The sequence below is a fragment of the Salmo salar genome, chromosome 18 (genome assembly GCF_965601325.2).
Source record: "Salmo salar chromosome 18, fSalSal1, whole genome shotgun sequence".
In the NCBI taxonomy this organism is placed as follows: domain Eukaryota; kingdom Metazoa; phylum Chordata; class Actinopteri; order Salmoniformes; family Salmonidae; genus Salmo; species Salmo salar.
The window spans coordinates 45606333-45633426 of record NC_138308.1 but is presented as its reverse complement, the minus strand read 5'-3'; the positions used below and the strand labels follow the sequence as shown (position 1 = coordinate 45633426).

The 27094-nt window shown below is 43.9% G+C and overlaps 1 protein-coding gene across 2 annotated transcripts in view; it reads left to right on the top strand.

Moving 5' to 3' along the window:
* The window catches only part of LOC106613940 (dedicator of cytokinesis protein 1), a 733517-nt gene that overhangs the window by 561355 nt on the left and 145068 nt on the right, over window positions 1-27094 (top strand). For both annotated transcript variants that reach the window (XM_045701156.2, XM_045701155.2), the window contains exons 32-37: window positions 2620-2678; window positions 11113-11261; window positions 13599-13684; window positions 15312-15468; window positions 15728-15768; window positions 18336-18426. In XM_045701156.2, coding sequence (XP_045557112.1) covers window positions 2620-2678; window positions 11113-11261; window positions 13599-13684; window positions 15312-15468; window positions 15728-15768; window positions 18336-18426 — 583 coding nt within the window. The remainder of the gene's footprint in view (window positions 1-2619; window positions 2679-11112; window positions 11262-13598; window positions 13685-15311; window positions 15469-15727; window positions 15769-18335; window positions 18427-27094) is intronic.

Genomic DNA, 27094 nt, shown 5'->3' with positions numbered 1-27094 from the left:
ATTCTAGAAGTGACAAAAGCATGGATTAGCTTTTCTGCATCCTATTTTTTTTGACAAATAGTATCATATTTTTTGCAATGTTATGGTGCTGCCCTTGAAATATTCTTCACATGTTGTATAGCATTATAAAGGCTTCATAAGCACTACATAAATTCTTCACAAATCATCTATAAGCATGTCGTACTGTATAAATGTTGTATAAACATACATAGTGTGTTATGTCATAATTGGCAATTCACTGGGAATGGTTGTCACCCTTTATACACTGGAGTGCTTACAAAGCTTGTATGTACTCTGTATAAAGCCTTTATAAAGCTTGTATGTACTCTGTATAAAGCCTTTATAAAGCTTGTATGTACTCTGTATAAAGCCTTTGTAAGTTGTACTTTGTTTAAAGTGGGAACCAGTTGTTTACCCTCCTACAGTACTTATTGTCAATAAACCATGTTGGACTGGTCACTAGTACAGGACAGTTAACCATGTTGGACTGGTCACTAGTACAGGACAGTTAACCATGTTGGACTGGTCACTAGTACAGGACAGTTAACCATGTTGGACTGGTGACTAGTACAGGACAGTTAACCATGTTGGACTGGTCACTAGTACAGGACAGTTAACCATGTTGGACTGGTCACGAGTACAGGACAGTTAACCATGTTGGACTGGTCACGAGTACAGGACAGTTAACCATGTTGGACTGGTCACTAGTACAGGACAGTTAACCATGTTGGACTGGTCACTAGTACAGGACAGTTAACCATGTTGGACTGGTCACTAGTACAGGACAGTTAACCATGTTGGACTGGTCACTAACTAGTACAGGACAGTTAACCATGTTGGACTGGTCACTAGTACAGGACAGTTAACCATGTTGGACTGGTCACTAACTAGTACAGGACAGTTAACCATTTTGGACTGGTCACTAACTAGTACAGGACAGTTAACCATGTTGGACTGGTCACTAACTAGTACAGGACAGTTAACCATGTTGGACTGGTCACTAGTACAGGACAGTTAACCATGTTGGACTGGTCACTAACTAGTACAGGACAGTTAACCATGTTGGACTGGTCACTAACTAGTACAGGACAGTTAACCATGTTGGACTGGTCACTAGTACAGGACAGTTAACCATGTTGGACTGGTCACTAACTAGTACAGGACAGTTAACCATGTTGGTCTGGTCACTAACTAGTACAGGACAGTTAACCATGTTGGACTGGTCACGAGTACAGGACAGTTAACCATGTTGGACTGGTCACTAGTACAGGACAGTTAACCATGTTGGACTGGTCACTAGTACAGGACAGTTAACCATGTTGGACTGGTCACTAACTAGTACAGGACAGTTAACCATGTTGGACTGGTCACTAGTACAGGACAGTTAACCATGTTGGACTGGTCACTAACTAGTACAGGACAGTTAACCATTTTGGACTGGTCACTAACTAGTACAGGACAGTTAACCATGTTGGACTGGTCACTAACTAGTACAGGACAGTTAACCATGTTGGACTGGTCACTAGTACAGGACAGTTAACCATGTTGGACTGGTCACTAACTAGTACAGGACAGTTAACCATGTTGGACTGGTCACTAACTAGTACAGGACAGTTAACCATGTTGGACTGGTCACTAGTACAGGACAGTTAACCATGTTGGACTGGTCACTAACTAGTACAGGACAGTTAACCATGTTGGACTGGTCACTAGTACAGGACAGTTAACCATGTTGGACTGGTCACTAACTAGTACAGGACAGTTAACCATGTTGGTCTGGTCACTAACTAGTACAGGACAGTTAACCATTTTGGACTGGTCACTAACTAGTACAGGACAGTTAACCATGTTGGACTGGTCACTAGTACAGGACAGTTATCCATGTTGGACTGGTCACTAGTACAGGACAGTTAACCATGTTGGACTGGTCACGAGTACAGGACAGTTAACCATGTTGGACTGGTCACTAGTACAGGACAGTTAACCATGTTGGACTGGTCACGAGTACAGGACAGTTAACCATGTTGGACTGGTCACTAGTACAGGACAGTTAACCATGTTGGACTGGTCACTAGTACAGGACAGTTAACCATGTTGGACTGGTCATTAACTAGTACAGGACAGTTAACAATGTTGGACTGGTCACTAACTAGTACAGGACAGTTAACCATGTTGGACTGGTCACTAGTACAGGACAGTTAACCATGTTGGACTGGTCACTAACTAGTACAGGACAGTTAACCATGTTGGTCTGGTCACTAACTAGTACAGGACAGTTAACCATTTTGGACTGGTCACTAACTAGTACAGGACAGTTAACCATGTTGGACTGGTCACTAGTACAGGACAGTTAACCATGTTGGACTGGTCACTAGTACAGGACAGTTAACCATGTTGGACTGGTCACTAGTACAGGACAGTTAACCATGTTGGACTGGTCACTAACTAGTACAGGACAGTTAACCATGTTGGTCTGGTCACTAACTAGTACAGGACAGTTAACCATTTTGTACTGGTCACTAACTAGTACAGGACAGTTAACCATGTTGGACTGGTCACTAGTACAGGACAGTGGTTGGCATCAGTGTATATAAATGCATGTGTGTTTGTGTGTTTCAGGTACCAGGACATGAGAAGACAGATTGGCTTTGAGATCAGAGACATGTGGTATAATTTAGGTATGAATCATCTATTTCATATTCTTCATACGCATTCAACTAACATATGGGACCGAGAGGCTCCATTCGGTCTTATGTAGCAACATTTCAGATGGTGTTTTTTAAAAGTAGAAACTCAGAGCTAGAAAATGTTATTTCATAAAACTACTGTTGAGGAACAATTGGAAAGTAATTCTGCTTTGGAAGCAGAAAATGGTCTTGAATGTTTTGGTACTACTACTAGAGAGCTATTCTTTGTCTACAGAACATTCAGCATCGTCCACACCCTCTTAAGCTTTAGCCCCACCCATCTCTTTAAGGATTCACATGTGAGGCCATGTGCTAAACAGAGTGAGTACGGTAGTGTAGTAAACAACCAAAGATTTCAAGACTATAGGCTGGTTTATTCTACATTTATCAACATGTCTGTAAACAGTTGTCGCAGTGACATCATGAACATTAAACTTGTATTTATCGTTATGAAAAAGTATAACAAAACCGACAGGCTGCATGACAGCAGCAGTTTGGTGGTCCAAAATAGCATAACTGGTGTATTTTAATACCAATAAATCCACCCGTTTAAAACTTTATTAATTATATTTCAATCTAGCAAACCAGGCAGCTAAAAGCAACTTTCTAAACCATTTCTGGTTTGGTTTCTAGCGTGCTAACTAGCTAGCTAACATTAAGTTAGCTGTATAAACATTAAGTTAGCTGGCTAGCCAGTTTCAATAATGACCTTATCATATAGCTGACAACGTCTTCACTTTAGATCATTTGTATTCATTATTACAGGAAAATAAACTCGCATCACTCAAAATTTGAAATTGTGTTTTTTTTTACATTTGATAAAAGTAGAGACTCAGAGCTACAAAATGGTATATCATAGACTTCATTTGAGGAACAATGGGAAAGTAATTTTCCTTTCAAAGTTGATGAACTTGTAAACTCACTTTTTGAGAAAATCGCCTTTGAATGTTTTGGTATCTAGTGAAGAGCCCCTCTTTCTCTACACCCATTCAGCCTCGTTTACACCCTCTTAAGCTTTAGCCCCACCCATCTCGTTTCGATCTCGGAGCGTACACTCAACGGGTGTTGTACACACGTCACGTAACGTTAGCTAACGAGCCAGCCGGCTAGTTAAACAACAATGAACAGTGCCAACAATGCCACAGTGCTGGGAGCTAACCAACCATATTTAATGTTAGCTAGCTAACATTAGGCTCTAACTAGAACAGCACACGGCTCTGGGATATGAATAATAACATCAGCTAGGGAGCCAGCCAGCTAACATTAGCTAGCTAGCTAACAGTACACTTTAGCTTGAAATGAAACCACTTTCTGTCAACATTAGAAACGTGTAATATCTGAACATGTAACCAGCTAACGCTAGACTGTCTTACCTGTATACATCATCATGCATCATGGACGCGTCTCCCTGTCAGGAATGCCATACCACGGTTGTCCTTAGTTTGAAGATGTAATCCAGAGACAGGTGTTTTCTCCATCTCTTTAGCTACCATACTCTAATTCCACTGATTTCAAAACTTGATCCTCCAGAAAGTGGAGAGCAACTAACATATCACCGTTCAACTGACATATCACTGTTCAACTGACAAATCACCATTCAACTAACATATCACCATTCAACTAACATATCACCGTTCAACTAACATATCACCGTTCAACTAACATATCACCGTTCAACTGACATATCACCGTTCAACTAACATATCACCATTCAACTAACATAATAACCATTCAACTAACATATCACCATTCAACTAACATATCACCATTCAACTAACATATCACCATTCAACTAACATATCACCATGCAACTAACATATCGCCGTTCAACTAACATATCACCGTGCAACTAACATATCACCATGCAACTAACATATCGCCGTTCAACTAACATATCACCATTTAACTAACATAATAACCATTCAACTAACATAATAACCATTCAACTAACATGTCACCATGCAACTAACATATCACCATGCAACTAACATATCACCGTGCAACTAACATATCACCGTGCAACTAACATATCACCGTGCAACTAACATATCACCGTGCAACTAACATATCACCGTGCAACTAACATATCACCATGCAACTAACATATCGCCGTTCAACTAACATATCGCCGTTCAACTAACATATCAACATTCTCAGATCCTGAACATGCCATCATAATCTACCTATTCTTAGTTTCTCATTGAAACATGTTGCAAACCATATTTTTTTTACAATGTAAATTGAATCCAATTCATTTTTTTCCGTATACATTCAACTTCACATGCCTTCATTCACAGATCCTGCAAGTGGTGTACAGTCACTATTAGAAGGTCATTGACACATGTTGAAGTGGGATTTCTCCCAAGTGTTATGTTTGTATCCGGGCCCATCTGGGAGTTTGTCTTGAGTGATTACCAGGTTGTTAGTGAAAATTGGAAGGACTAAGAATAGAGGGTTGGATCATGGGTTACCAGGTTGTTAGTGAAAACAGGAAGGACTAAGAATAGAGGGTTGGATCATGGGTTACCAGGTTGTTAGTGAAAACAGGAAGGACTAAGAATAGAGAATAGAGGGTCGGATCATGGGTTACCAGGTTGTTAGTGAAAACAGGAAGGACTAAGAATAGAGGGTTGGATCATGGGTTACCAGGTTGTTAGTGAAAACAGGAAGTACTAAGAATAGAGGGTTGGATCATGGGTTACCAGGTTGTTAGTGAAACAGGAAGGACTAAGAATAGAGAATAGAGGGTCGGATCATGGGTTACCAGGTTGTTAGTGAAAACAGGAAGGACTAAGGATAGAGGGTCGGATCATGAGTTACCAGGTTGTTAGTGAAAACAGGAAGGACTAAGAATAGAGGGTTAGATCATGGTGTCATGACGTTGGCCTCTTTTGGTACAGGGAGGACAGTTGACCCCCTCCCCTTTGTACCATCCCCCAACCTACCTTCCCCCAACCCAGGCCCTGTGTGAAAGGGTTGTAAAAACTCTAAGAGGAGAATCTCTGGCCACATGGCCCATAGAGAGACACAGGAAATTCTTCCAACTCACAGAATTGGGGAGCCAAGCGACATTTGTGTTCTGGAGAAGGTATGGAAGATTGGTGAAGAATCCAGCTACGAACTGGTCCGCTTGGTACAATTTTGTGAAACTCAGAAGAGACAATATAGCCATATTACCATAAAACTGTTTATATAATAGCCTCAGCTTGAGACTTGCATCATAATGGTTGTATAAAATGTATTAATAAGGATAAAGCTATTTGTAATACATTGAGATGCTATGTACTGATGTTAATGTGATAGAATTGTATTTCTGTACCAAGCTTCACTCAGCCATCGGCACGCCCCCAAGGGACACAGACAGGACCAGGCGTCATTTGACAAGCCTGTTCAAGGGTCACTATAAAACTATACCCTGAGCTACATTTCTCCAGACCAGGCCTCCACTCCATGGCCAATAGGTTTTACCATCCAATTCCTCTACTGAAAGTGAACTATACCACGTGGTTAACTTTTAGACTATTGATACTGACAGAATAAGAAGAAGTCTTTGATATTAATTATTAGTCTGCAGCTAAGTAAATTATATCATCGAACGCGAAGACCAACGAAACATCCATTCTATAACGACATTAATGAATGTCGCTTTGAAAGATCCATTCTAACCGAGAGAGAGAGAGAGAGAGAGAGAGAGAGAGAGAACTCTCCATCAGAACGACGCTCGAACAAGGATCCTGACGACACATGAGCGTAAATATATATTGATTGCAATTGTTCCCGAATGAGCGAGCCTTCAATTGTTAATATTAATGAACTCTGTGTACCTTCTCAGCTGACCGTTTATGACCCATTGTCTAACAGACCAGCCATGCCTGTTAGCCATTAGGGCACATTACCCTACCAATCCTTTGTGACGATAATTACGGTTTGTATGTTTTCTGTTAATTACTTAGTGTAGTAAATAAATTATTTTAAGACAATTGATGTATGGATGATTTTAGTAAAGACTGGGTTCGTGCAGATACAACAATTTACAACTTTGGAATGAGACTGAACGCGAGGTAAAATACACCATTTAAACCAGAAGATAATCGGCCTATACTATAATAGAATATAATATTATAATATAGGAAAGTTATATTAGGGAAATTATAGCTTGTTAATCTGAATATTCTCCTTGGTGCCCCGATCTCCTAGTTAATTACAATTAAACGATGAATCCGTTTAATCGCGTGATAATAATTACAGGGAGTTAATTGATAAACATGTCTTCAGTTTAATGGTACCCCAAAGACACGACAATGGGTTACCAGGTTGTTAGTGAAAACAGGAAGGACTAAGGATAGAGGGTCGGATCATGAGTTACCAGGTTGTTAGTGAAAACAGGAAGGACTAAGGATAGAGGGTTGGATCATGGGTTACCAGGTTGTTAGTGAAAACAGGAAGGACTAAGGATAGAGAATAGAGGGTCGGATCATGGGTTACCAGGTTGTTAGTGAAAACAGGAAGGACTAAGAATAGAGGGTTGGATCATGGGTTACCAGGTTGTTAGTGAAAACAGGAAGGACTAAGAATAGAGAATAGATGGTCGGATCATGGGTTACCAGGTTTTTAGTGAAAACAGGAAGGACTAAGGATAGAGGGTTGGATCATGGGTTACCAGGTTGTTAGTGAAAACAGGAAGGACTAAGGATAGAGGGTTGGATCATAGGTTACCAGGTTGTTAGTGAAAACAGGAAGGACTAAGAATAGAGAATAGAGGGTTGGATCATGGGTTACCAGGTTGTTAGTGAAAACAGGAAGGACTAAGGATAGAGTGTTGGATCATGGGTTACCAGGTTGTTAGTGAAAACAGGAAGGACTAAGGATAGAGGGTTGGATCATAGGTTACCAGGTTGTTAGTGAAAACAGGAAGGACTAAGAATAGAGAATAGAGGGTTGGATCATGGGTTACCAGGTTGTTAGTGAAAACAGGAAGGACTAAGGATAGAGGGTTGGATCATGGGTTACCAGGTTGTTAGTGAAAACAGGAAGGACTAAGGATAGAGAATACAGGGTCGGATCATGGGTTAACAGGTTGTTAGTGAAACAGGAAGGACTAAGAATAGAGGATAGAGGGTCGGATCATGGGTTACCAGGTTGTTAGTGAAACAGGAAGGACTAAGAATAGAGAATACAGGGTCGGATCATGGGTTACCAGGTTGTTAGTGAAACAGGAAGGACTAAGAATAGAGGATAGAGGGTTGGATCATGGGTTACCAGGTTGTTAGTGAAACAGGAAGGACTAAGAATAGAGAATAGATGGTTGGATCATGTGTTAATTAGCTTCATGTTGTTGTTGTGGAAGCAGAACTACAGCAGAGAATTCACAAAGGAGACAAGGTGTTAGTTTGAATAGGCCTGTTCTGTTCATTCAAATAGGTAATCAGTCTCTGCTTTTCTATTTCTCTCATGGTCCCTCTTGCTCTCTCTTTCTTAATTATAACTCTTACCATGATGTCGTATTGATTCCCACACCAGTGTTTTCATTAATGAACCAATTCTGGTTTTGAACCTGAGGCTCTTCTCATAAAAATCACTTCTCATCTTCTGAATGTCAGCAAAACGCTGATGAACACTGAAAAGAAACTGGAGGAACGTGGGAGCCAGATTAAAACCTGTGTACTTTGGACTCGGCAAATACATGTTTATGCCTTGGGGGCCCCTCGATAGAAGTTTCCTCCAGTGGTTTACACCAAGACATTTTAACCTACTGTAGCATCTCCCCAGGAATCGTTTATCAATGCTATTAGTTGATTTATTGAACTATTTCTTCATTCATGTATTTCTGTATTATCTATGTATCTCCCCAGGAACTGATAGTCCTTTAGTTAATGTCTTTAATTATTTCATCATCCGTGTATTAATGTGTCCCCAGGTCTTACAAACATCAATCTATTATCAATATTAGTTATATTCATGTAATTATTTCTTCATCTACACAGTCGTGTGTTTCTATTAGTCACAGGTTCCACACAAGATCAATGAGCATATTGATCACCAATAATTATTAGTCCCTTGATTTATTTATCTCTTCAGTCATCTATCATAATAATAAAATATGCCGTTTAGCAGACTCGTTTTGTCCAGTAGTCCGTGCCGTATATTTTGGTAACGGAGGGGAATGGAACCCCACGGTCCTGGTGTTGTAAGTACCGCCGTACTCAACCAACTTGAGGAACCACGCTTTGTATTCCCGCTTTATCTATCGGCTGGTCCCCTTTAAATGTACTGTACTGTCATCTATTGACCGTTTGTTCATCAGTCAATTCATTATTTCCTCATCTATGTCTTCATATCTTATCTATCCATAGGTTCCCCACAGTAATTCTATAATAATATATGCCATTTAGCAGACTGTTTTATCCAAAGTGCAGAATTATTCTGTTAAATGTATGTATGCAGTCCCGTGTGGCTCAGTTGGTAGAGCATGGTGTTTGCAACGCCAGGGTTGTGGGTTCGATTCCCACGGGGGACCAGTACGGAGAAAAACATTTATGAAATGTATGCATTCACTACTGTAAGTCGCTCTGGATAAGAGCGTCTGCTAAATGACTAAAATGTAATGTAAAAATGTATGGGTGGTCCTGGGAATTCAACCCATTATCATGGCCTTGTAAGTGCCATGCTCTAGCCATTTGTGTTTTATTAGTTAACCTTTATTTAACTAGGCAAGTCAGTTAAGAACAAATTCTTATTTACAATGACGGCCTAGGAACAGTGGGTTAACTGCCTTGTTCAGGGGCAGAACAACAGATTTTTACCTTGTCAGCTTGGGGATTCGATCCTGCAACCTTTCGGTTGGCCCAACGCTCTAACCACTAGACTACCTGCCGCCCCTCCACTGTAACCACTAGGCTACCTGCCACCCCTCCACTGTAACCACTAGGCTACCTGCCACCCCTCCACTGTAACCACTAGACTACCTGCCGCCCCTCCACTCTAACCACTAGGCTACCTGCCGCCCCTCCACTCTAACCACTAGGCTACCTGCCACCCCTCCACTCTAACCACTAGGCTACCTGCCGCCCCTCCACTGTAACCACTAGGCTACCTGCCGCCCCTCCACTGTAACCACTAGGCTACCTGCCACCCCTCCACTGTAACCACTAGGCTACCTGCCGCCCCTCCACTCTAACCACTAGGCTACCTGCCGCCCCTCCACTCTAACCACTAGGCTACCTGCCGCCCCTCCACTCTAACCACTAGGCTACCTGCCGCCCCTCCACTCTAACCACTAGGCTACCTGCCGCCCCTCCACTCTAACCACTAGACTACCTGCCGGCCCTCCACTGTAACCACTAGGCTACCTGCCACCCCTCCACTCTAACCACTAGGCTACCTGCCACCCCTCCACTCTAACCACTAGGCTACCTGCCGCCCCTCCACTGTAACCACTAGGCTACCTGCCGCCCCTCCACTCTAACCACTAGGCTACCTGCCGCCCCTCCACTCTAACCACTAGGCTACCTGCCGCCCCTCCACTCTAACCACTAGACTACCTGCCGCCCCTCCACTCTAACCACTAGGCTACCTGCCGCCCCTCCACTCTAACCACTAGGCTACCTGCCGCCCCTCCACTCTAACCACTAGGCTACATGCCGCCTCTCCACTCTAACCACTAGGCTACATGCCGCCTCTCCACTCTAACCACTAGGCTACCTGCCGTCCCTCCACTCTAACCACTAGGCTACCTGCCGCCCCTCCACTCTAACCACTAGGCTACCTGCCGCCCCTCCACTCTAACCACTAGGCTACATGCCGCCTCTCCACTCTAACCACTAGGCTACCTGCCGCCCCTCCACTCTAACCACTAGGCTACCTGCCGCCCCTCCACTCTAACCACTAGGCTACCTGCCGTCCCTCCACTCTAACCACTAGGCTACCTGCCGCCCCTCCACTCTAACCACTAGGCTACCTGCCTCCCCTCCACTCTAACCACTAGGCTACCTGCCGCCCCTCCACTCTAACCACTAGGCTACCTGCCGCCCCTCCACTCTAACCACTAGGCTACCTGCCGCCCCTCCACTCTAACCACTAGGCTACCTGCCGCCCCTCCACTCTAACCACTAGGCTACCTGCCGCCCCTCCACTCTAACCACTAGGCTACCTGCCGCCCCTCCACTCTAACCACTAGGCTACCTGCCGCCCCTCCACTGTAACCACTAGGCTACCTGCCGCCCCTCCACTCTAACCACTAGGCTACCTGCCGCCCCTCCACTGTAACCACTAGGCTACCTGCCGCCCCTCCACTCTAACCACTAGGCTACCTGCCGCCCCTCCACTCTAACCACTAGGCTACCTGCCGCCCCTCCACTCTAACCACTAGGCTACCTGCCGCCTCTGCAGGAGCTAAGATATTTGATGAAGTTTTATCTCTCCCCAGGTCCACACAAGATCAAGTTCATCCCAGAGATGGTGGGTCCCATCCTAGAGATGACTCTGGTCCCAGAGATAGAGCTGAGGAAAGCTACCATCCCCATCTTCTTCGACATGATGCAGTGTGAATTCCACTTCACATGCAGCTTCCAACGGGTCTGTATCAGTCAGTCAGTCTGTCGATCAATCAGCCAGTCAATCAGCCAGTCAATCAGTCAGTCAGTCAGTCAGTTAATCAGCCAGTCAATCAGCCAGTCAGTCAGTCTGTCGGTCAATCAGCCGGTCAATCAGCCGGTCAATCAGCCAGTCAGTCAGTCAATCAGCCAGTCAGTCAGTCTGTCGGTCAATCAGTCAGTCAATCAGTCAGTCAATCAGTCAGTCAGTCAATCAGCCAGTCAGCCAGTCAATCAGCCAGTCAGTCAGTCTGTCGGTCAATCAGCCAGTCAATCAGTCAGTCAATCAGCCAGTCAGTCAGTATATTAATCAATCAGTCAGTATATTAATCAATCAGTCAGATCTACCAATCAATCAGATGTATTGATAAAGCCCTTTTTACATCATTAGTTTCAACAAGAAGGGTTTACAATAACCCCCCGTTGACCCCAAAGAGCAAGCAGAAGCACAGCGTCAAGGACGAGTGGTAAAAACTCTAAAACCTTAGCCTCCCTGGAGACAAATGTAATGTTGGTAAATGTTTCCAGCTATGAATTGACTCATAATGTAGTTTTAATGTAGCGTTGTCAAGCCCATGTACTGCCCTTTCTTCGCCTTAGTGATATCCCATTGGTCACATGTGGTGTTCCACCAATCAAATGTCTAAGTCTCTTGTCTGCTACAGAACATGTGTATATCCAGAGGTTAGACTTCAGAAACATGTGTTTGTCCATGTAGCTTGTAGGTGACTGTTTGTTTCGTTGGTATTACGTTCCAAGTCTAACCCAGTCTCCTGCAGAAATCTCTGTACATATCTGCTGTCTCCCAAATCCTCCCAGCCAGAATAGAAGTACAGGCTGTCTCCACTGGCACACTATTCCCTTTATAGTGCACTACTTTTGACCAGGTCCTATAGGGAGTAGTGCACTACTTTTGACCAGGACCTATAGGGAGTAGTGCACTACTTTTGACCAGGCCTATAGGGAGTAGTGCACTACTTTTGACCAGGACCTATAGGGAGTAGTGCACTACTTTTGACCAGGCCCTATAGGGAGTAGTGCACTACTTTTGACCAGGCCTATAGGGAGTAGTGCACTACTTTTGATCAGGCCCTATAGGGAGTAGTGCACTATAAAGGGAATAGGGTGCCAGTTGGAACAGTCAGTCTGATAGATTTGGGAGTGAAGGGGAGCCCTGGTAATAAAGTTAGTGTCAGGCAGTCAGGACATGACTCTTTGGGAATGACTACATCCTCTTATATCCCCTCTACAGTGAAATAGGATCAATTTCACTTTTTTGCATCCCAAATGGCACCCTATTCCCTATATAGTGCACTACTTTAGACCAGGACCTCTAGGTTAGTAGTGCACTACTTCTGACCAGGTCCTATATGGAATAGTGCACTACTTTTGACCAGGACCTGTAGTGCACTATATAGGGAATAGGGAGCCATTTGGGACGTATACAAATGGCTTTCTAGTCTGCCGTGTAAAACTTAGCAGAGAGAGAGAGAGAGAGTTGCCTCTCTTCCTCCAGAGCGAGCCGTCTCTCCTGACTGACGCAGCAGCAGCACATCAAGCAGGCAGTCCACGTTGGAGCAAACGGCCCACTATAAATGGATGTGCCGGCTTACCTTCCTTCTGTCGTCTTTCTGGGAAGAAGAAGAAGAAGGAGAGAGGGAAGAAGAGGAGATGCTTTCTGCTGTTGGCATGCTCCCTGCTCAGCTGGGAAGAAGGGAGGAAAAGAGAGAGAGAGGAAAAGAGAGAGAGAGGAAAAGAGAGAGGGAAGAAGGGAGGAAAAGAGAGAGAGGAAAAGAGAGCGTATTAGAGAATGTGTCTTCCTGTCATGGCCTTGCTCCTCTGGCTCCCTACTCAGCCATAGCCAATCACAGGCAGATAAAGAGAAGTTAGTGAGAGTCATCAGACTGATAATGAAGTGATTTAATATGAGCTCACAGTCCACCAGGCTGAAAGAGAGGTGATTAAACCAAGAGGAGAGGTCCTCTCAACCAGGAGAGAGAGAAGAGAGGGGGGAGGAGAGAGATGGTGGGAAAGAGAGGGATAGACTGGGGGAAAGAGAGAGAGAAGAGACGGGGGGAGGAGAGAGATGGTGGGAAAGAGAGGGATAGACTGGGGGAAAGAGAGAGAGAAGAGACGGGGGGAGGAGAGAGATGGTGGGAAAGAGAGGGATAGACTGGGGGGAAAAAGAGAGAGGGAAAGGGGAGAGAGTGTGTTGGAGAGAGAGAGAGAGCGAGGGAGGCAGAAAGAGTGAGAGAGGATAGAGACTAATGAATAGAAAAATGAGCTGTGCTGATTATGAATGGCTGCTTTCTAATTGCAGTTTGAGAATGAGATCATCACCAAACTGGATCACGAGGTGGAGGGAGGCAGAGGAGATGAGCAGTACAAAGTCCTCTTCCACAAGATGTGAGTGATGCTGTCTGTCTGTCTGTCTGTCTGTCTGTCTGTCTGTCTGTCTGTCTGTCTGTCTGTCTGTCTGCTGCCTGCCTGCCTGCCTGCCTGCCTGCCTGCCTGCCTGCCTGCCTGCCTGCCTGCCTGCCTGCCTGCCTGCCTGCCTGCCTGCCTGCCTGCCTGCCTGCCTGCCTGCCTGCCTGCCTGCCTGCCTGCCTGCCTGCCTGCCTGCCTGCCTGCCTGCCTGCCTGCCTGCCTGCCTGCCTGCCTGCCTGCCTGCCTGCCTGCCTGCCTGCCTGCCTGCCTGCCTGCCTGCCTGCCTGCCTGCCTGCCTGCCTGCCTGCCTGCCTGCCTGCCTGCCTGCCTGTCTGTCTGTCTGTCTGTCTGTCCTCTCTCCTCATCTCTCTCTCAATTTAATTGAAGGGCTTTATTGACATGGGAAACATATGTTTAGGTTGCCAAAGCAAGTGAAATAGATAATAAACAAAAGGGAAATGAACAGGGGAAACATTAGTAAACATTACACTCACAAAAGTTTTAAAAGAATATAGACATTTTAAATGTTATATTATTGGCTATGTACAGTGTTGTAACAATGTGCCAGTAGTTGAAAGGTCAAATAAATAAAACAGATAAATATAGGTTGTAATTACAATGATGTTTGTGCTACACTGGTTGCCCTTTTATCATGGCAACGGGTCACAAACAGATATGGAAGTTTATTAATGATTGATTTGTTTTCTAATTCTTTGTGGATCTGTGTAATCTGAGGGAAATATGTGTCTCTAATATGGTCATACATTGGGCAGGAGGTTAGGAAGTGCAGCTCAGTTTCCACCTCATTTTGTGGGCAGTGTTGCACATAGCCTGTCTTCTCTTGAGAGCCAGGTCTGCCTACGGCGGCCTTTCTCAATAGCAAGGCTATGCTCACTGAGTCTGTACATAGGCAAAGCTTTCCTTAAGTTTGGGTCAGTCACAGTGGTCAGGTATTCTGCCACTGTGTGCTCTCTGTTTAGGACCAAATAGAATTCTAGTTTGCTCAGTTTTTTTGTTATTTCTTTCCAATGTGTAAAGTAATTATCTTTTTGTAATTATCTTATCTTTCTCCCCTCTCTCCCCCCCTCTCCCCCTCATCTCTCCCCCCCCCCCCCCCCCCTCCCCCCCCCCCTCTCTCCCTCCCCCCTCTCTCCCCCTCACCTCTCTCCCCCTCACCTCTCTCCCTCTCCCCTCTCCCCCCTCTCTCCCTCACCTCTCTCCCCACTCTCCCTCACCTCTCTCCCTCACCTCTCTCCCCTCTCTCCTCTCTCCCTCACCTCTCTCCCTCTCCCCTCTCCCCCCTCTCTCCCTCACCTCTCTCCCCACTCTCCCTCCCCTCTCTCCCTCACCTCTCTCCCCTCTCTCCTCTCTCCCTCACCTCTCTCCCTCTCCCCTCTCCCCCCTCTCTCCCTCACCTCTCTCCCCACTCTCCCTCCCCTCTCTCCCTCACCTCTCTCCCCTCTCTCCCCTCTCTCCCTCTCACCTCTCTCCTTCACCTCTCTCCCCTCTCTCCCTCACCTCTTTCCCCTCTCTCCCTCTCCCCTCTCTCTCTCCCCTCTCTCTCTTCCCTCTCTCTCCCCTCTCTCACCCTCACCTCTCTCCCCAGTCTGTTGGAACACTGCAGGAAACACAAGTACCTGTCTAAGAGTGGGGAGAACTTTGTGAGCCTGGTGGTTCGTCTGTTGGAGAGACTCCTGGACTACAGGACCATCATGCACGATGAGAACAAGGAGAACCGGATGAGCTGCACTGTCAACGTGCTGGTAGGAGAGACACACACTGTTCTGTCCTGTTCCGTTGTGGACAGATGTCTGGCTGCGTCCTGCTGCGATGCCTAGCTTAGAGTTACCTGTCTTATTGTGACTGACAGTTTACTTTCCAACTGTTGGAAAGACATTTGAGATTTAAACACCAGCTGCATAACATTCATGTTTGGTATTGTTGCGATTTGTTGTCGCTATTTCACTTTCGTACTTAAAGCATTTCAGTTTTGTTAAACTATTTCAATGTTTTCATCCTCAGAACTTCTACAAGGAGATAGAGAGAGAAGAGATGTACATCAGGTAGGAAGAGCTCTTCATCTTCCTCAACTACACTTTTCTGTTGTTCTTTAAGGAATACCTGGGATAGGATAAAGTAATCCTTCTACCCCCCCTTAAAAGATATAGATGTACTATTGTAAAGTGGTTGTTCCACTGGATATCATAAGGTGAATGCACCAATTTGTAAGTCGCTCTGGATAAGAGCGTCTGCTAAATGACTTAAATGTAAATGTAAATGTTCTATTGTACTCAGTCCCTCTGTGAAGTCAAGGCCAGTTGTTTTTGTACTCAGTCCCTCTGTGAAGTCAAGGCCAGTTGTTTTTGTACTCAGTCCCTCTGTGAAGTGAAGTCAAGTCCAGGTGTTTTTGTACTCAGTACCTCTGTGAAGTCAAGGCCAGATGTTTTTTTACTCAGTCCCTCTGTGAAGTCAAGGCCAGGTGTTTTTGTACTCAGTACCTCTGTGAAGTCAAGGCCAGGTGTTTTTGTACTCAGTCCCTCTGTGAAGTCAAGGCCAGGTGTTTTTGTACTCAGTACCTCTGTGAAGTCAAGGCCAGGTGTTTTGTACTCAGTACCTCTGTGAAGTCAAGGCCAGGTGTTTTTGTACTCAGTACCTCTGTGAAGTCAAGGCCAGGTGTTTTTGTACTCAGTACCTCTGTGAAGTCAAGGCCAGGTGTTTTTGTACTCAGTCCCTCTGTGAAGTCAAGGCCAGGTGTTTTTGTACTCAGTACCTCTGTGAAGTCAAGGCCAGGTGTTTTTTTACTCAGTCCCTCTGTGAAGTCAAGGCCAGGTGTTTTTTTACTCAGTCCCTCTGTGAAGTCAAGGCCAGGTGTTTTTGTACTCAGTCCCTCTGTGAAGTCAAGGCCAGGTGTTTTTGTACTCAGTACCTCTGTGAAGTCAAGGCCAGGTGTTTTTGTACTCAGTACCTCTGTGAAGTCAAGGCCAGGTGTTTTTGTACTCAGTCCCTCTGTGAAGTCAAGGCCTGGTGTTTTTGTACTCAGTCCCTCTGTGAAGTCAAGGACAGGAGTTTTTGCAATCTTCCCTGACTGACAATGAATAACTGCATATCACAATAGGAGGTTTTCTCTTTCACTGGTGAAACATTCAGTGGTGAATACATCAGAATATTTATTTTATACCCAAGCTTTGTCTCAAATGTCTGTGTGATTTTCTGTAAATCACATTCCCTGCTTTTCCATCAGTCAGCCCAAGCGGTCCGTCAGTCAGCCCTAGCGGTCCGTCAGTCAGCCCCAGCGGTCCGTCAGTCAGCCCCAGCGGTCCGTCAGTCAGCCCCAGCGGTCCGTCAGTCAGCCCCAGCGGTCCGTCAGTCTGCCCCAGCGGTCCGTCAGTCTGCCCCAGCGGTCCGTCAGTCAGCCCCAGCGGTCCGTCAGTCTGCCCCAGCGGTCCGTCAGTCTGCCCCAGCGGTCCGTCAGTCTGCCCCAGCGGTCCGTCAGTCAGCCCCAGCGGCGGTCCGTCAGTCTGCCCCAGCGGTCCGTCAGTCTGCCCCAGCGGTCCGTCAGTCTGCCCCGGCGGTCCGTCAGTCAGCCCCGGCGGTCCGTCAGTCAGCCCCAGCGGTCCGTCAGTCAGCCCCATGTTGCCGTCTAAAAAGCGTTTTCTGAGATGAAAGGAAAATGTCACCATGAACTGCATAAGCCACATCCCAATTGGCCCCCTATTCCCTATATAGTGCACTACTATTGACCAGGACTCACTCTATTCCCTATATAGTGCACTACTTTAGACCAGCACCCTATTCCCTATATAGTGCACTATTATTAACCAGCACCCTATTCCCTATATAGTGCACTACTTTAGACCAGCACCCTATTCCCTATATAGTGCACTACTTTAGACCAGCACCCTATTCCCTATATAGTGCACTATTATTAACCAGCACCCTATTCCCTATATAGTGCACTACTTTAGACCAGCACCCTATTCCCTATATAGTGCACTACTTTAGACCAGGACCCTATTCCCTATATAGTGCACTACTATTGACCAGCGCCCTATTCCCTATATAGTGCACTACTATTGACCAGGACTCACTCTATTCCCTATATAGTGCACTACTTTAGACCAGCACGCTATTCCCTATATAGTGCACTATTATTAACCAGCACCCTATTCCCTATATAGTGCACTACTTTAGACCAGCACCCTATTCCCTATATAGTGCACTACTTTAGACCAGCACCCTATTCCCTATATAGTGCACTATTATTAACCAGCACCCTATTCCCTATATAGTGCACTACTATTGACCAGCACCCTATTCCCTATATAGTGCGCTACTATTGACCAGCACCCTATTCCCTATATAGTGCACTACTTTAGACCAGGACCCTATTCCCTATATAGTGCACTACTATTGACCAGCACCCTATTCCCTATATAGTGCACTACTATTGACCAGCACCCTATTCCCTATATAGTGCATTACTATTGACCAGCACCCTATTCCCTATATAGTGACTAGGGGACTAGTCCAGACACAGTTGACTTGTCTCTGTCCGTTGTCACCATGGCGACGTCATATTGAAGGCCACCAAGGTGTGTACCGTTGACTCATGTGTCCTCTGTCTGGACAGGTACCTGTACAAGCTGTGTGACCTCCACAAGGAGTGTGACAACTACACTGAAGCTGCCTACACACTGCTGCTGCACGCTAAGCTGCTCAAGGTATTCACACACACACACACACACACACACACACACACACACACACACACACACACACACACACACACACACACACACACACACACACACATCAATATACATGCACAGAAGGACACACACACATAGCTCAGACACACTCTCTCTCTCTCTCTCCCTCTCTCTCTCTCTCTCTCTCTCTCTCTCTCTTCCTCTGTGTATCTCTCTCTCTCTCTCTCTCTCTCTCTCTTCCTCTGTGTATCTCTCTCTCCCTCTGTGTATCTCTCTCTGTCTCTCTCTTATTCTCTCTCTCTCTCTATCTCTCTCCCTCTCTCTCTCTCTCTCGCTCTCTTCCTCTGTGTATCTCTCTCTCTCTCTCTCTCTCTCTTCCTCTGTGTATCTCTCTCTCTCCCTCTGTGTATCTCTCTCTGTCTCTCTCTTATTCTCTCTCTATCTCGCTCCCTCTCTCTCTCTCTCTCTCTCTCTCTCTCTGTGTATCTCTCTCTCTCTCTCTCTTCCTCTATGTATCTCTCTCTCTCTCTCTCCCTCTCTCTCTCTCTCTTCCTCTGTGTATCTCTCTCTCTCTCTCCCTCTCTCTCTCTTTCTCTGTGTCTCTCTCCCTCTCTCTCTCTCTCTCTCCCTCTCTCTCTCTCTCTCTCTCTTCCTCTGTGTATCACTCTCTCTCTTCCTCTGTGTATCTCTCTCTCTTCCTCTGTGTATCTCTCTCTCTCTCTCTCTCTTCCTTTGTGTATCTCTCCCCCTCTCTTCCTCTGTGTCTCTCTCCCTCTCTTCCTCTGTGTATCTCTCTCTCTCTCTCTCTCTCTCTCTCTCTCTCTCTCTCTCTCTCCCTCTGTGTCTCTCTCCCTCTCTTCCTCTGTGTATCTCTCTCTCTCTCTCTCTTCCTCTCTTTGTCTCTCTCCCTCTCTTCCTCTGTGTATCTCTCTCCCTCTCTTTCCTTCTATCTCTCCCCCTCTCTTCCTCTGTCTCTCTCCCTCTCTTCCTCTGTGTATCTCTCTCTCTTCCTCTCTGTGTCTCTCTCCCTCTGTGTATCTCTCTCCCTCTCTTTCCTTCTCCCTCCTCCTCTGTCTCTCTATGAATTGATGGTGTGAAACGTATGTGGTTTAGCGTCTGTTGAATAGCAGCAGTTGTAGAGGACAAAGCCCCAGTAGGCTGTAATCATATAGATGGCTGTTAACCTTGCAGTAGCAGAGGTGTAACCGTGAATATCAATGTGTTGTGGAACAGGATCTGGATAGCAGCGATACGTCCATCCGTGTTTTAATCCTCCCTCTGTCAGGAGAGGACAGGACTGATGAGATGAGAGAGGAGAAGAATGGAGAGAGAGGGGACTGAAGAGAGGAGAAGAATGGAGAGAGAGGGGACTGAAGAGAGGAGAAGAATGGAGAGAGGACAGAGAGAGAGGGGACTGAAGAGAGGAGAAGAATGGAGAGAGGACAGAGAGAGAGGGGACTGAAGAGAGGAGAAGAATGGAGAGAGAGAGGGGACTGAAGAGAGGAGTAGAATGGAGAGAGAGAGGGGACTGAAGAGAGGAGTAGAATGAGGAGAGAGAGAGAGAGAGGGGACTGAAGATAGGACAAGAATGGAGAGAGAGAAAGGAGGGTAGTGAGAGAGAGAGAGAGAGAGAGAGAGAGAGAGAGAGAGAGAGAAAGGGGACTGAAGAGAGGAGAAGAATGGAGAGAGAGAGGGGACTGAAGAGAGGAGAAGAATGGAGAGAGAGAAAGGAGGGTAGTGAGAGAGAGAGAGAGAGAGAGAGAGAGAGAGAAAGGGGACTGAAGAGAGGAGGGTGGAGAGATGGAGGAAGAGGGGAAAAGGGAGAGAGAGGACCGAAGAGCAGAGATGGAGAGCTAGGAGATTAGGGAGAGAAAGGGGGAGGAGAGGAATGGAGAGAGAGAAAGAGCGAGAGAAAGAAGGGGAGGAAAATAATAGGGGGAGAGGAGAGACAGAGAAAGTTAGAGTTGGAGGGAGGGAGGGTTTTTTCACCTTGTTACAGAACAGAGAATGAATGGCAGAAAGAAGAGAGGAAAAGAGCCATGTCCCCCTGTCCCCTGTCCCCCCTGTCCCCTCTGTCCCCTGTCCCCCCTGTCCCCTCTGTCCTCTGTCCCCTCTTTCCCCTGTCCCCCCTGTTCCCTCTGTCCCCCCTGTCCCCTCTGTCCCCTCTGTCCTCTGTCCCCCCTGTCCCCCCTGTCCCCTCTGTCCTCTGTCCCCTCTGTCCCCTGTCCCCCCTGTCCCCTCTGTCCCCTCTGTCCTCTGTCCCCCCTGTCCCCCCTGTCCTCTGTCCCCTCTGTCCCCTGTCCCCCCTGTCCCCCCTGTCCCCTCTGTCCCCTCTGTCCTCTGTCCCCCCTGTCCCCCCTGTCCCCTCTGTCCTCTGTCCCCTCTGTCCCCTGTCCCCCCTGTCCCCTCTGTCCTCTGTCCCCCCTGTCCCCCCTGTCCCCTCTGTCCTCTGTCCCCTCTTTCCCCTGTCCCCCCTGTCCCCCCTGTCCCCTCTGTCCCCTCTGTCCCCTCTTTCCCCTGTCCCCCCTGTTCCCTCTGTCCCCCCTGTCCCCTCTGTCCTCTGTCCCCTCTTTATGACAATGACTGAACTTCTCAGTGTCACTCTGTCACTAGTAGTGACATCCCTGCCTACATACTAAAGAGAGAGAAGATAACTTATTCTGCCATGTTTACTAGTGTGTGATATTAACGTACAGTATTATTCTACCATGGCTACTAGTGTGTGATAGTGACGTACAGTATTATTCTACCATGGTTACTAGTGTGTGATATTAATGTACAGTATTATTCTACCATGGTTACTAGTGTGTGATCTTAACGTACTGTATTATTCTACCATGGTTACTAGTGTGTGATATTAACGTACAGTATTATTCTGCCATGGTTACTAGTGTGTGATAGTGATGTACAGTATTATTCTACCATGGTTACGAGTGTGTGATAGTGACGTACAGTATTATTCTACCATGGTTACTAGTGTGTGATATTGACGTACAGTATTATTCTGCCATGGTTACTAGTGTGTGATAGTGACGTACAGTATTATTCTACCATGGTTACTAGTGTGTGATAGTGGCGTACAGTATTATTCTACCATGGTTACTAGTGTGTAATACGGACGTACAGTATTATTCTACCATGGTTACTAGTGTGTGATAGTGACGTACAGTATTATTCTACCATGGTTACTAGTGTGTAATAGTGATGTACAGTATTATTCTACCATGGTCACTAGTGTGTGATATTAACGTACAGTATTAATCTACCATGGTTACTAGTGTGTGATATTAACGTACAGTATTATTCTACCATGGTTACTAGTGTGTGATATTAACGTACAGTATTATTCTACCATGGTTACTAGTGTGTGATATTAACGTACAGTATTATTCTACCATGGTTACTAGGGTGTGATAGTGACGTACAGTATTATTCTACCATGGTTACTAGTGTGTGATAGTGACGTACAGTATTATTCTGCCATGGTTACTAGTGTGTGATAGTGACGTACAGTATTATTCTACCATGGTTACTAGTGTGTGATAGTGATGTACAGTATTATTCTACCATGGTCACTAGTGTGTGATATTAACGTACAGTATTAATCTACCATGGTTACTAGTGTGTGATATTAACGTACAGTATTATTCTACCATGGTTACTAGTGTGTGATATTAACGTACAGTATTATTCTACCATGGTTACTAGTGTGTGATATTAACGTACAGTATTATTCTACCATGGTTACTAGGGTGTGATAGTGACGTACAGTATTATTCTACCATGGTTACTAGTGTGTGATAGTGACGTACAGTATTATTCTACCATGGTTACTAGTGTGTGATAGTGATGTACAGTATTATTCTACCATGGTTACTAGTGTGTCATAGTGACGTACAGTATTATTCTACCATGGTTACTAGTGTGTGATAGTGATGTACAGTATTATTCTACCATGGTTACTAGTGTGTAATAGTGATGTACAGTATTATTCTACCATGGTTACTAGTGTGTGATATTAACGTACAGTATTATTCTACCATGGATACTAGTGTGTGATAGCGACGTACAGTATTATTCTACCATGATTACTAGTGTGTGATAGTGATGTACAGTATTATTCTACCATGGTTACAAGTGTGTGATAGTGATGTACAGTATTATTCTACCATGGTTACTAGTGTGTGATAGTGACGTACAGTATTATTCTACCATGGTTACTAGTGTTTGATTGTGATGTACAGTATTATTCTACCATGGTTACTAGTGTGTGATAGTGATGTACAGTAGTATTATTCCATGGTTACTAGTGTGTGATAGTGACGTACAGTATTATTCTACCATGGTTACTAGTGTGTGATAGTGATGTACAGTATTATTCTACCATGGTTACTAGTGTGTAATACGGACGTACAGTATTATTCTACCATGGTTACTAGTGTGTGATAGTGACGTACAGTATTATTCTGCCATGGTTACTAGTGTGTGATAGTGACGTACAGTATTATTCTACCATGGTTACTAGTGTGTAATAGTGATGTACAGTATTATTCTACCATGGTCACTAGTGTGTGATATTAACGTACAGTATTAATCTACCATGGTTACTAGTGTGTGATATTAACGTACAGTATTATTCTACCATGGTTACTAGTGTGTGATATTAACGTACAGTATTATTCTACCATGGTTACTAGTGTGTGATATTAACGTACAGTATTATTCTACCATGGTTACTAGGGTGTGATAGTGACGTACAGTATTATTCTACCATGGTTACTAGTGTGTGATAGTGACGTACAGTATTATTCTACCATGGTTACTAGTGTGTGATAGTGATGTACAGTATTATTCTACCATGGTTACTAGTGTGTCATAGTGACGTACAGTATTATTCTACCATGGTTACTAGTGTGTGATAGTGATGTACAGTATTATTCTACCATGGTTACTAGTGTGTGATAGTGATGCACAGTATTATTCTACCATGGTTACTAGTGTGTGATATTAACGTACAGTATTATTCTGCCATGGTTACTAGTGTGTGATAGTGATGTGCAGTATTATTCTACCATGGTTACGAGTGTGTGATAGTGACGTACAGTATTATTCTACCATGGTTACTAGTGTGTGATATTGACGTACAGTATTATTCTGCCATGGTTACTAGTGTGTGATAGTGACGTACAGTATTATTCTACCATGGTTACTAGTGTGTGATAGTGACGTACAGTATTATTCTACCATGGTTACTAGTGTGTAATACGGACGTACAGTATTATTCTACCATGGTTACTAGTGTGTGATAGTGACGTACAGTATTATTCTGCCATGGTTACTAGTGTGTGATAGTGACGTACAGTATTATTCTACCATGGTTACTAGTGTGTGATAGTGATGTACAGTATTATTCTACCATGGTCACTAGTGTGTGATATTAACGTACAGTATTAATCTACCATGGTTACTAGTGTGTGATATTAACGTACAGTATTATTCTACCATGGTTACTAGTGTGTGATATTAACGTACAGTATTATTCTACCATGGTTACTAGTGTGTGATATTAACGTACAGTATTATTCTACCATGGTTACTAGGGTGTGATAGTGACGTACAGTATTATTCTACCATGGTTACTAGTGTGTGATAGTGACGTACAGTATTATTCTACCATGGTTACTAGTGTGTGATAGTGATGTACAGTATTATTCTACCATGGTTACTAGTGTGTCATAGTGACGTACAGTATTATTCTACCATGGTTACTAGTGTGTGATAGTGATGTACAGTATTATTCTACCATGGTTACTAGTGTGTAATAGTGATGTACAGTATTATTCTACCATGGTTACTAGTGTGTGATATTAACGTACAGTATTATTCTACCATGGATACTAGTGTGTGATAGCGACGTACAGTATTATTCTACCATGATTACTAGTGTGTGATAGTGATGTACAGTATTATTCTACCATGGTTACAAGTGTGTGATAGTGATGTACAGTATTATTCTACCATGGTTACTAGTGTGTGATAGTGACGTACAGTATTATTCTACCATGGTTACTAGTGTTTGATTGTGATGTACAGTATTATTCTACCATGGTTACTAGTGTGTGATAGTGATGTACAGTAGTATTATTCCATGGTTACTAGTGTGTGATAGTGACGTACAGTATTATTCTACCATGGTTACTAGTGTGTGATAGTGATGTACAGTATTATTCTACCATGGTTACTAGTGTGTAATACGGACGTACAGTATTATTCTACCATGGTTACTAGTGTGTGATAGTGACGTACAGTATTATTCTGCCATGGTTACTAGTGTGTGATAGTGACGTACAGTATTATTCTACCATGGTTACTAGTGTGTAATAGTGATGTACAGTATTATTCTACCATGGTCACTAGTGTGTGATATTAACGTACAGTATTAATCTACCATGGTTACTAGTGTGTGATATTAACGTACAGTATTATTCTACCATGGTTACTAGTGTGTGATATTAACGTACAGTATTATTCTACCATGGTTACTAGTGTGTGATATTAACGTACAGTATTATTCTACCATGGTTACTAGGGTGTGATAGTGACGTACAGTATTATTCTACCATGGTTACTAGTGTGTGATAGTGACGTACAGTATTATTCTACCATGGTTACTAGTGTGTGATAGTGATGTACAGTATTATTCTACCATGGTTACTAGTGTGTCATAGTGACGTACAGTATTATTCTACCATGGTTACTAGTGTGTGATAGTGATGTACAGTATTATTCTACCATGGTTACTAGTGTGTGATAGTGATGCACAGTATTATTCTACCATGGTTACTAGTGTGTGATATTAACGTACAGTATTATTCTGCCATGGTTACTAGTGTGTGATAGTGATGTGCAGTATTATTCTACCATGGTTACGAGTGTGTGATAGTGACGTACAGTATTATTCTACCATGGTTACTAGTGTGTGATATTGACGTACAGTATTATTCTGCCATGGTTACTAGTGTGTGATAGTGACGTACAGTATTATTCTACCATGGTTACTAGTGTGTGATAGTGACGTACAGTATTATTCTACCATGGTTACTAGTGTGTAATACGGACGTACAGTATTATTCTACCATGGTTACTAGTGTGTGATAGTGACGTACAGTATTATTCTGCCATGGTTACTAGTGTGTGATAGTGACGTACAGTATTATTCTACCATGGTTACTAGTGTGTGATAGTGATGTACAGTATTATTCTACCATGGTCACTAGTGTGTGATATTAACGTACAGTATTAATCTACCATGGTTACTAGTGTGTGATATTAACGTACAGTATTATTCTACCATGGTTACTAGTGTGTGATATTAACGTACAGTATTATTCTACCATGGTTACTAGTGTGTGATATTAACGTACAGTATTATTCTACCATGGTTACTAGGGTGTGATAGTGACGTACAGTATTATTCTACCATGGTTACTAGTGTGTGATAGTGACGTACAGTATTATTCTACCATGGTTACTAGTGTGTGATAGTGATGTACAGTATTATTCTACCATGGTTACTAGTGTGTCATAGTGACGTACAGTATTATTCTACCATGGTTACTAGTGTGTGATAGTGATGTACAGTATTATTCTACCATGGTTACTAGTGTGTAATAGTGATGTACAGTATTATTCTACCATGGTTACTAGTGTGTGATATTAACGTACAGTATTATTCTACCATGGATACTAGTGTGTGATAGCGACGTACAGTATTATTCTACCATGATTACTAGTGTGTGATAGTGATGTACAGTATTATTCTACCATGGTTACAAGTGTGTGATAGTGATGTACAGTATTATTCTACCATGGTTACTAGTGTGTGATAGTGACGTACAGTATTATTCTACCATGGTTACTAGTGTTTGATTGTGATGTACAGTATTATTCTACCATGGTTACTAGTGTGTGATAGTGATGTACAGTATTATTATTCCATGGTTACTAGTGTGTGATAGTGACGTACAGTATTATTCTACCATGGTTACTAGTGTGTAATATTAACGTACAGTATTATTCTACCATGGTTACTAGTGTGTGATAGTGATGTACAGTATTATTCTGCCATGGTTACTAGTGTGTGATAGTGACGTACAGTATTATTCTGCCATGGTTACTAGTGTGTGATAGTGACGTACAGTATTATTCTACCATGGTTTCTAGTGTGTGATATTAACGTACAGTATTATTCTACCATGGTTACTAGTGTGTGATATTAACGTACAGTATTATTCTACCATGGTTACTAGTGTGTGATATTAACGTACAGTATTATTCTACCATGGTTACTATTGTGTGATATTAACGTACAATATTATTCTACCATGGTTACTAGTGTGTGATAGTGACGTACAGTATTATTCTACCATGGTTAAATAGTGTTTGATAGTGATGTACAGTATTTTTCTACCATGGTTACTAGTGTGTGATAGTGATGTACAGTATTATTCTACCATGGTTACTAGTGTTTGATAGTGACGTACAGTATTATTCTACCATGGTTACTAGTGTGTGATATCTATGTACAGTATTATTCTACCATGGTTACTAGTGTGTGATAGTGACGTACAGTATTATTCTGCCATGGTTACTAGTGTGTGATAGTGACGTACAGAATTAT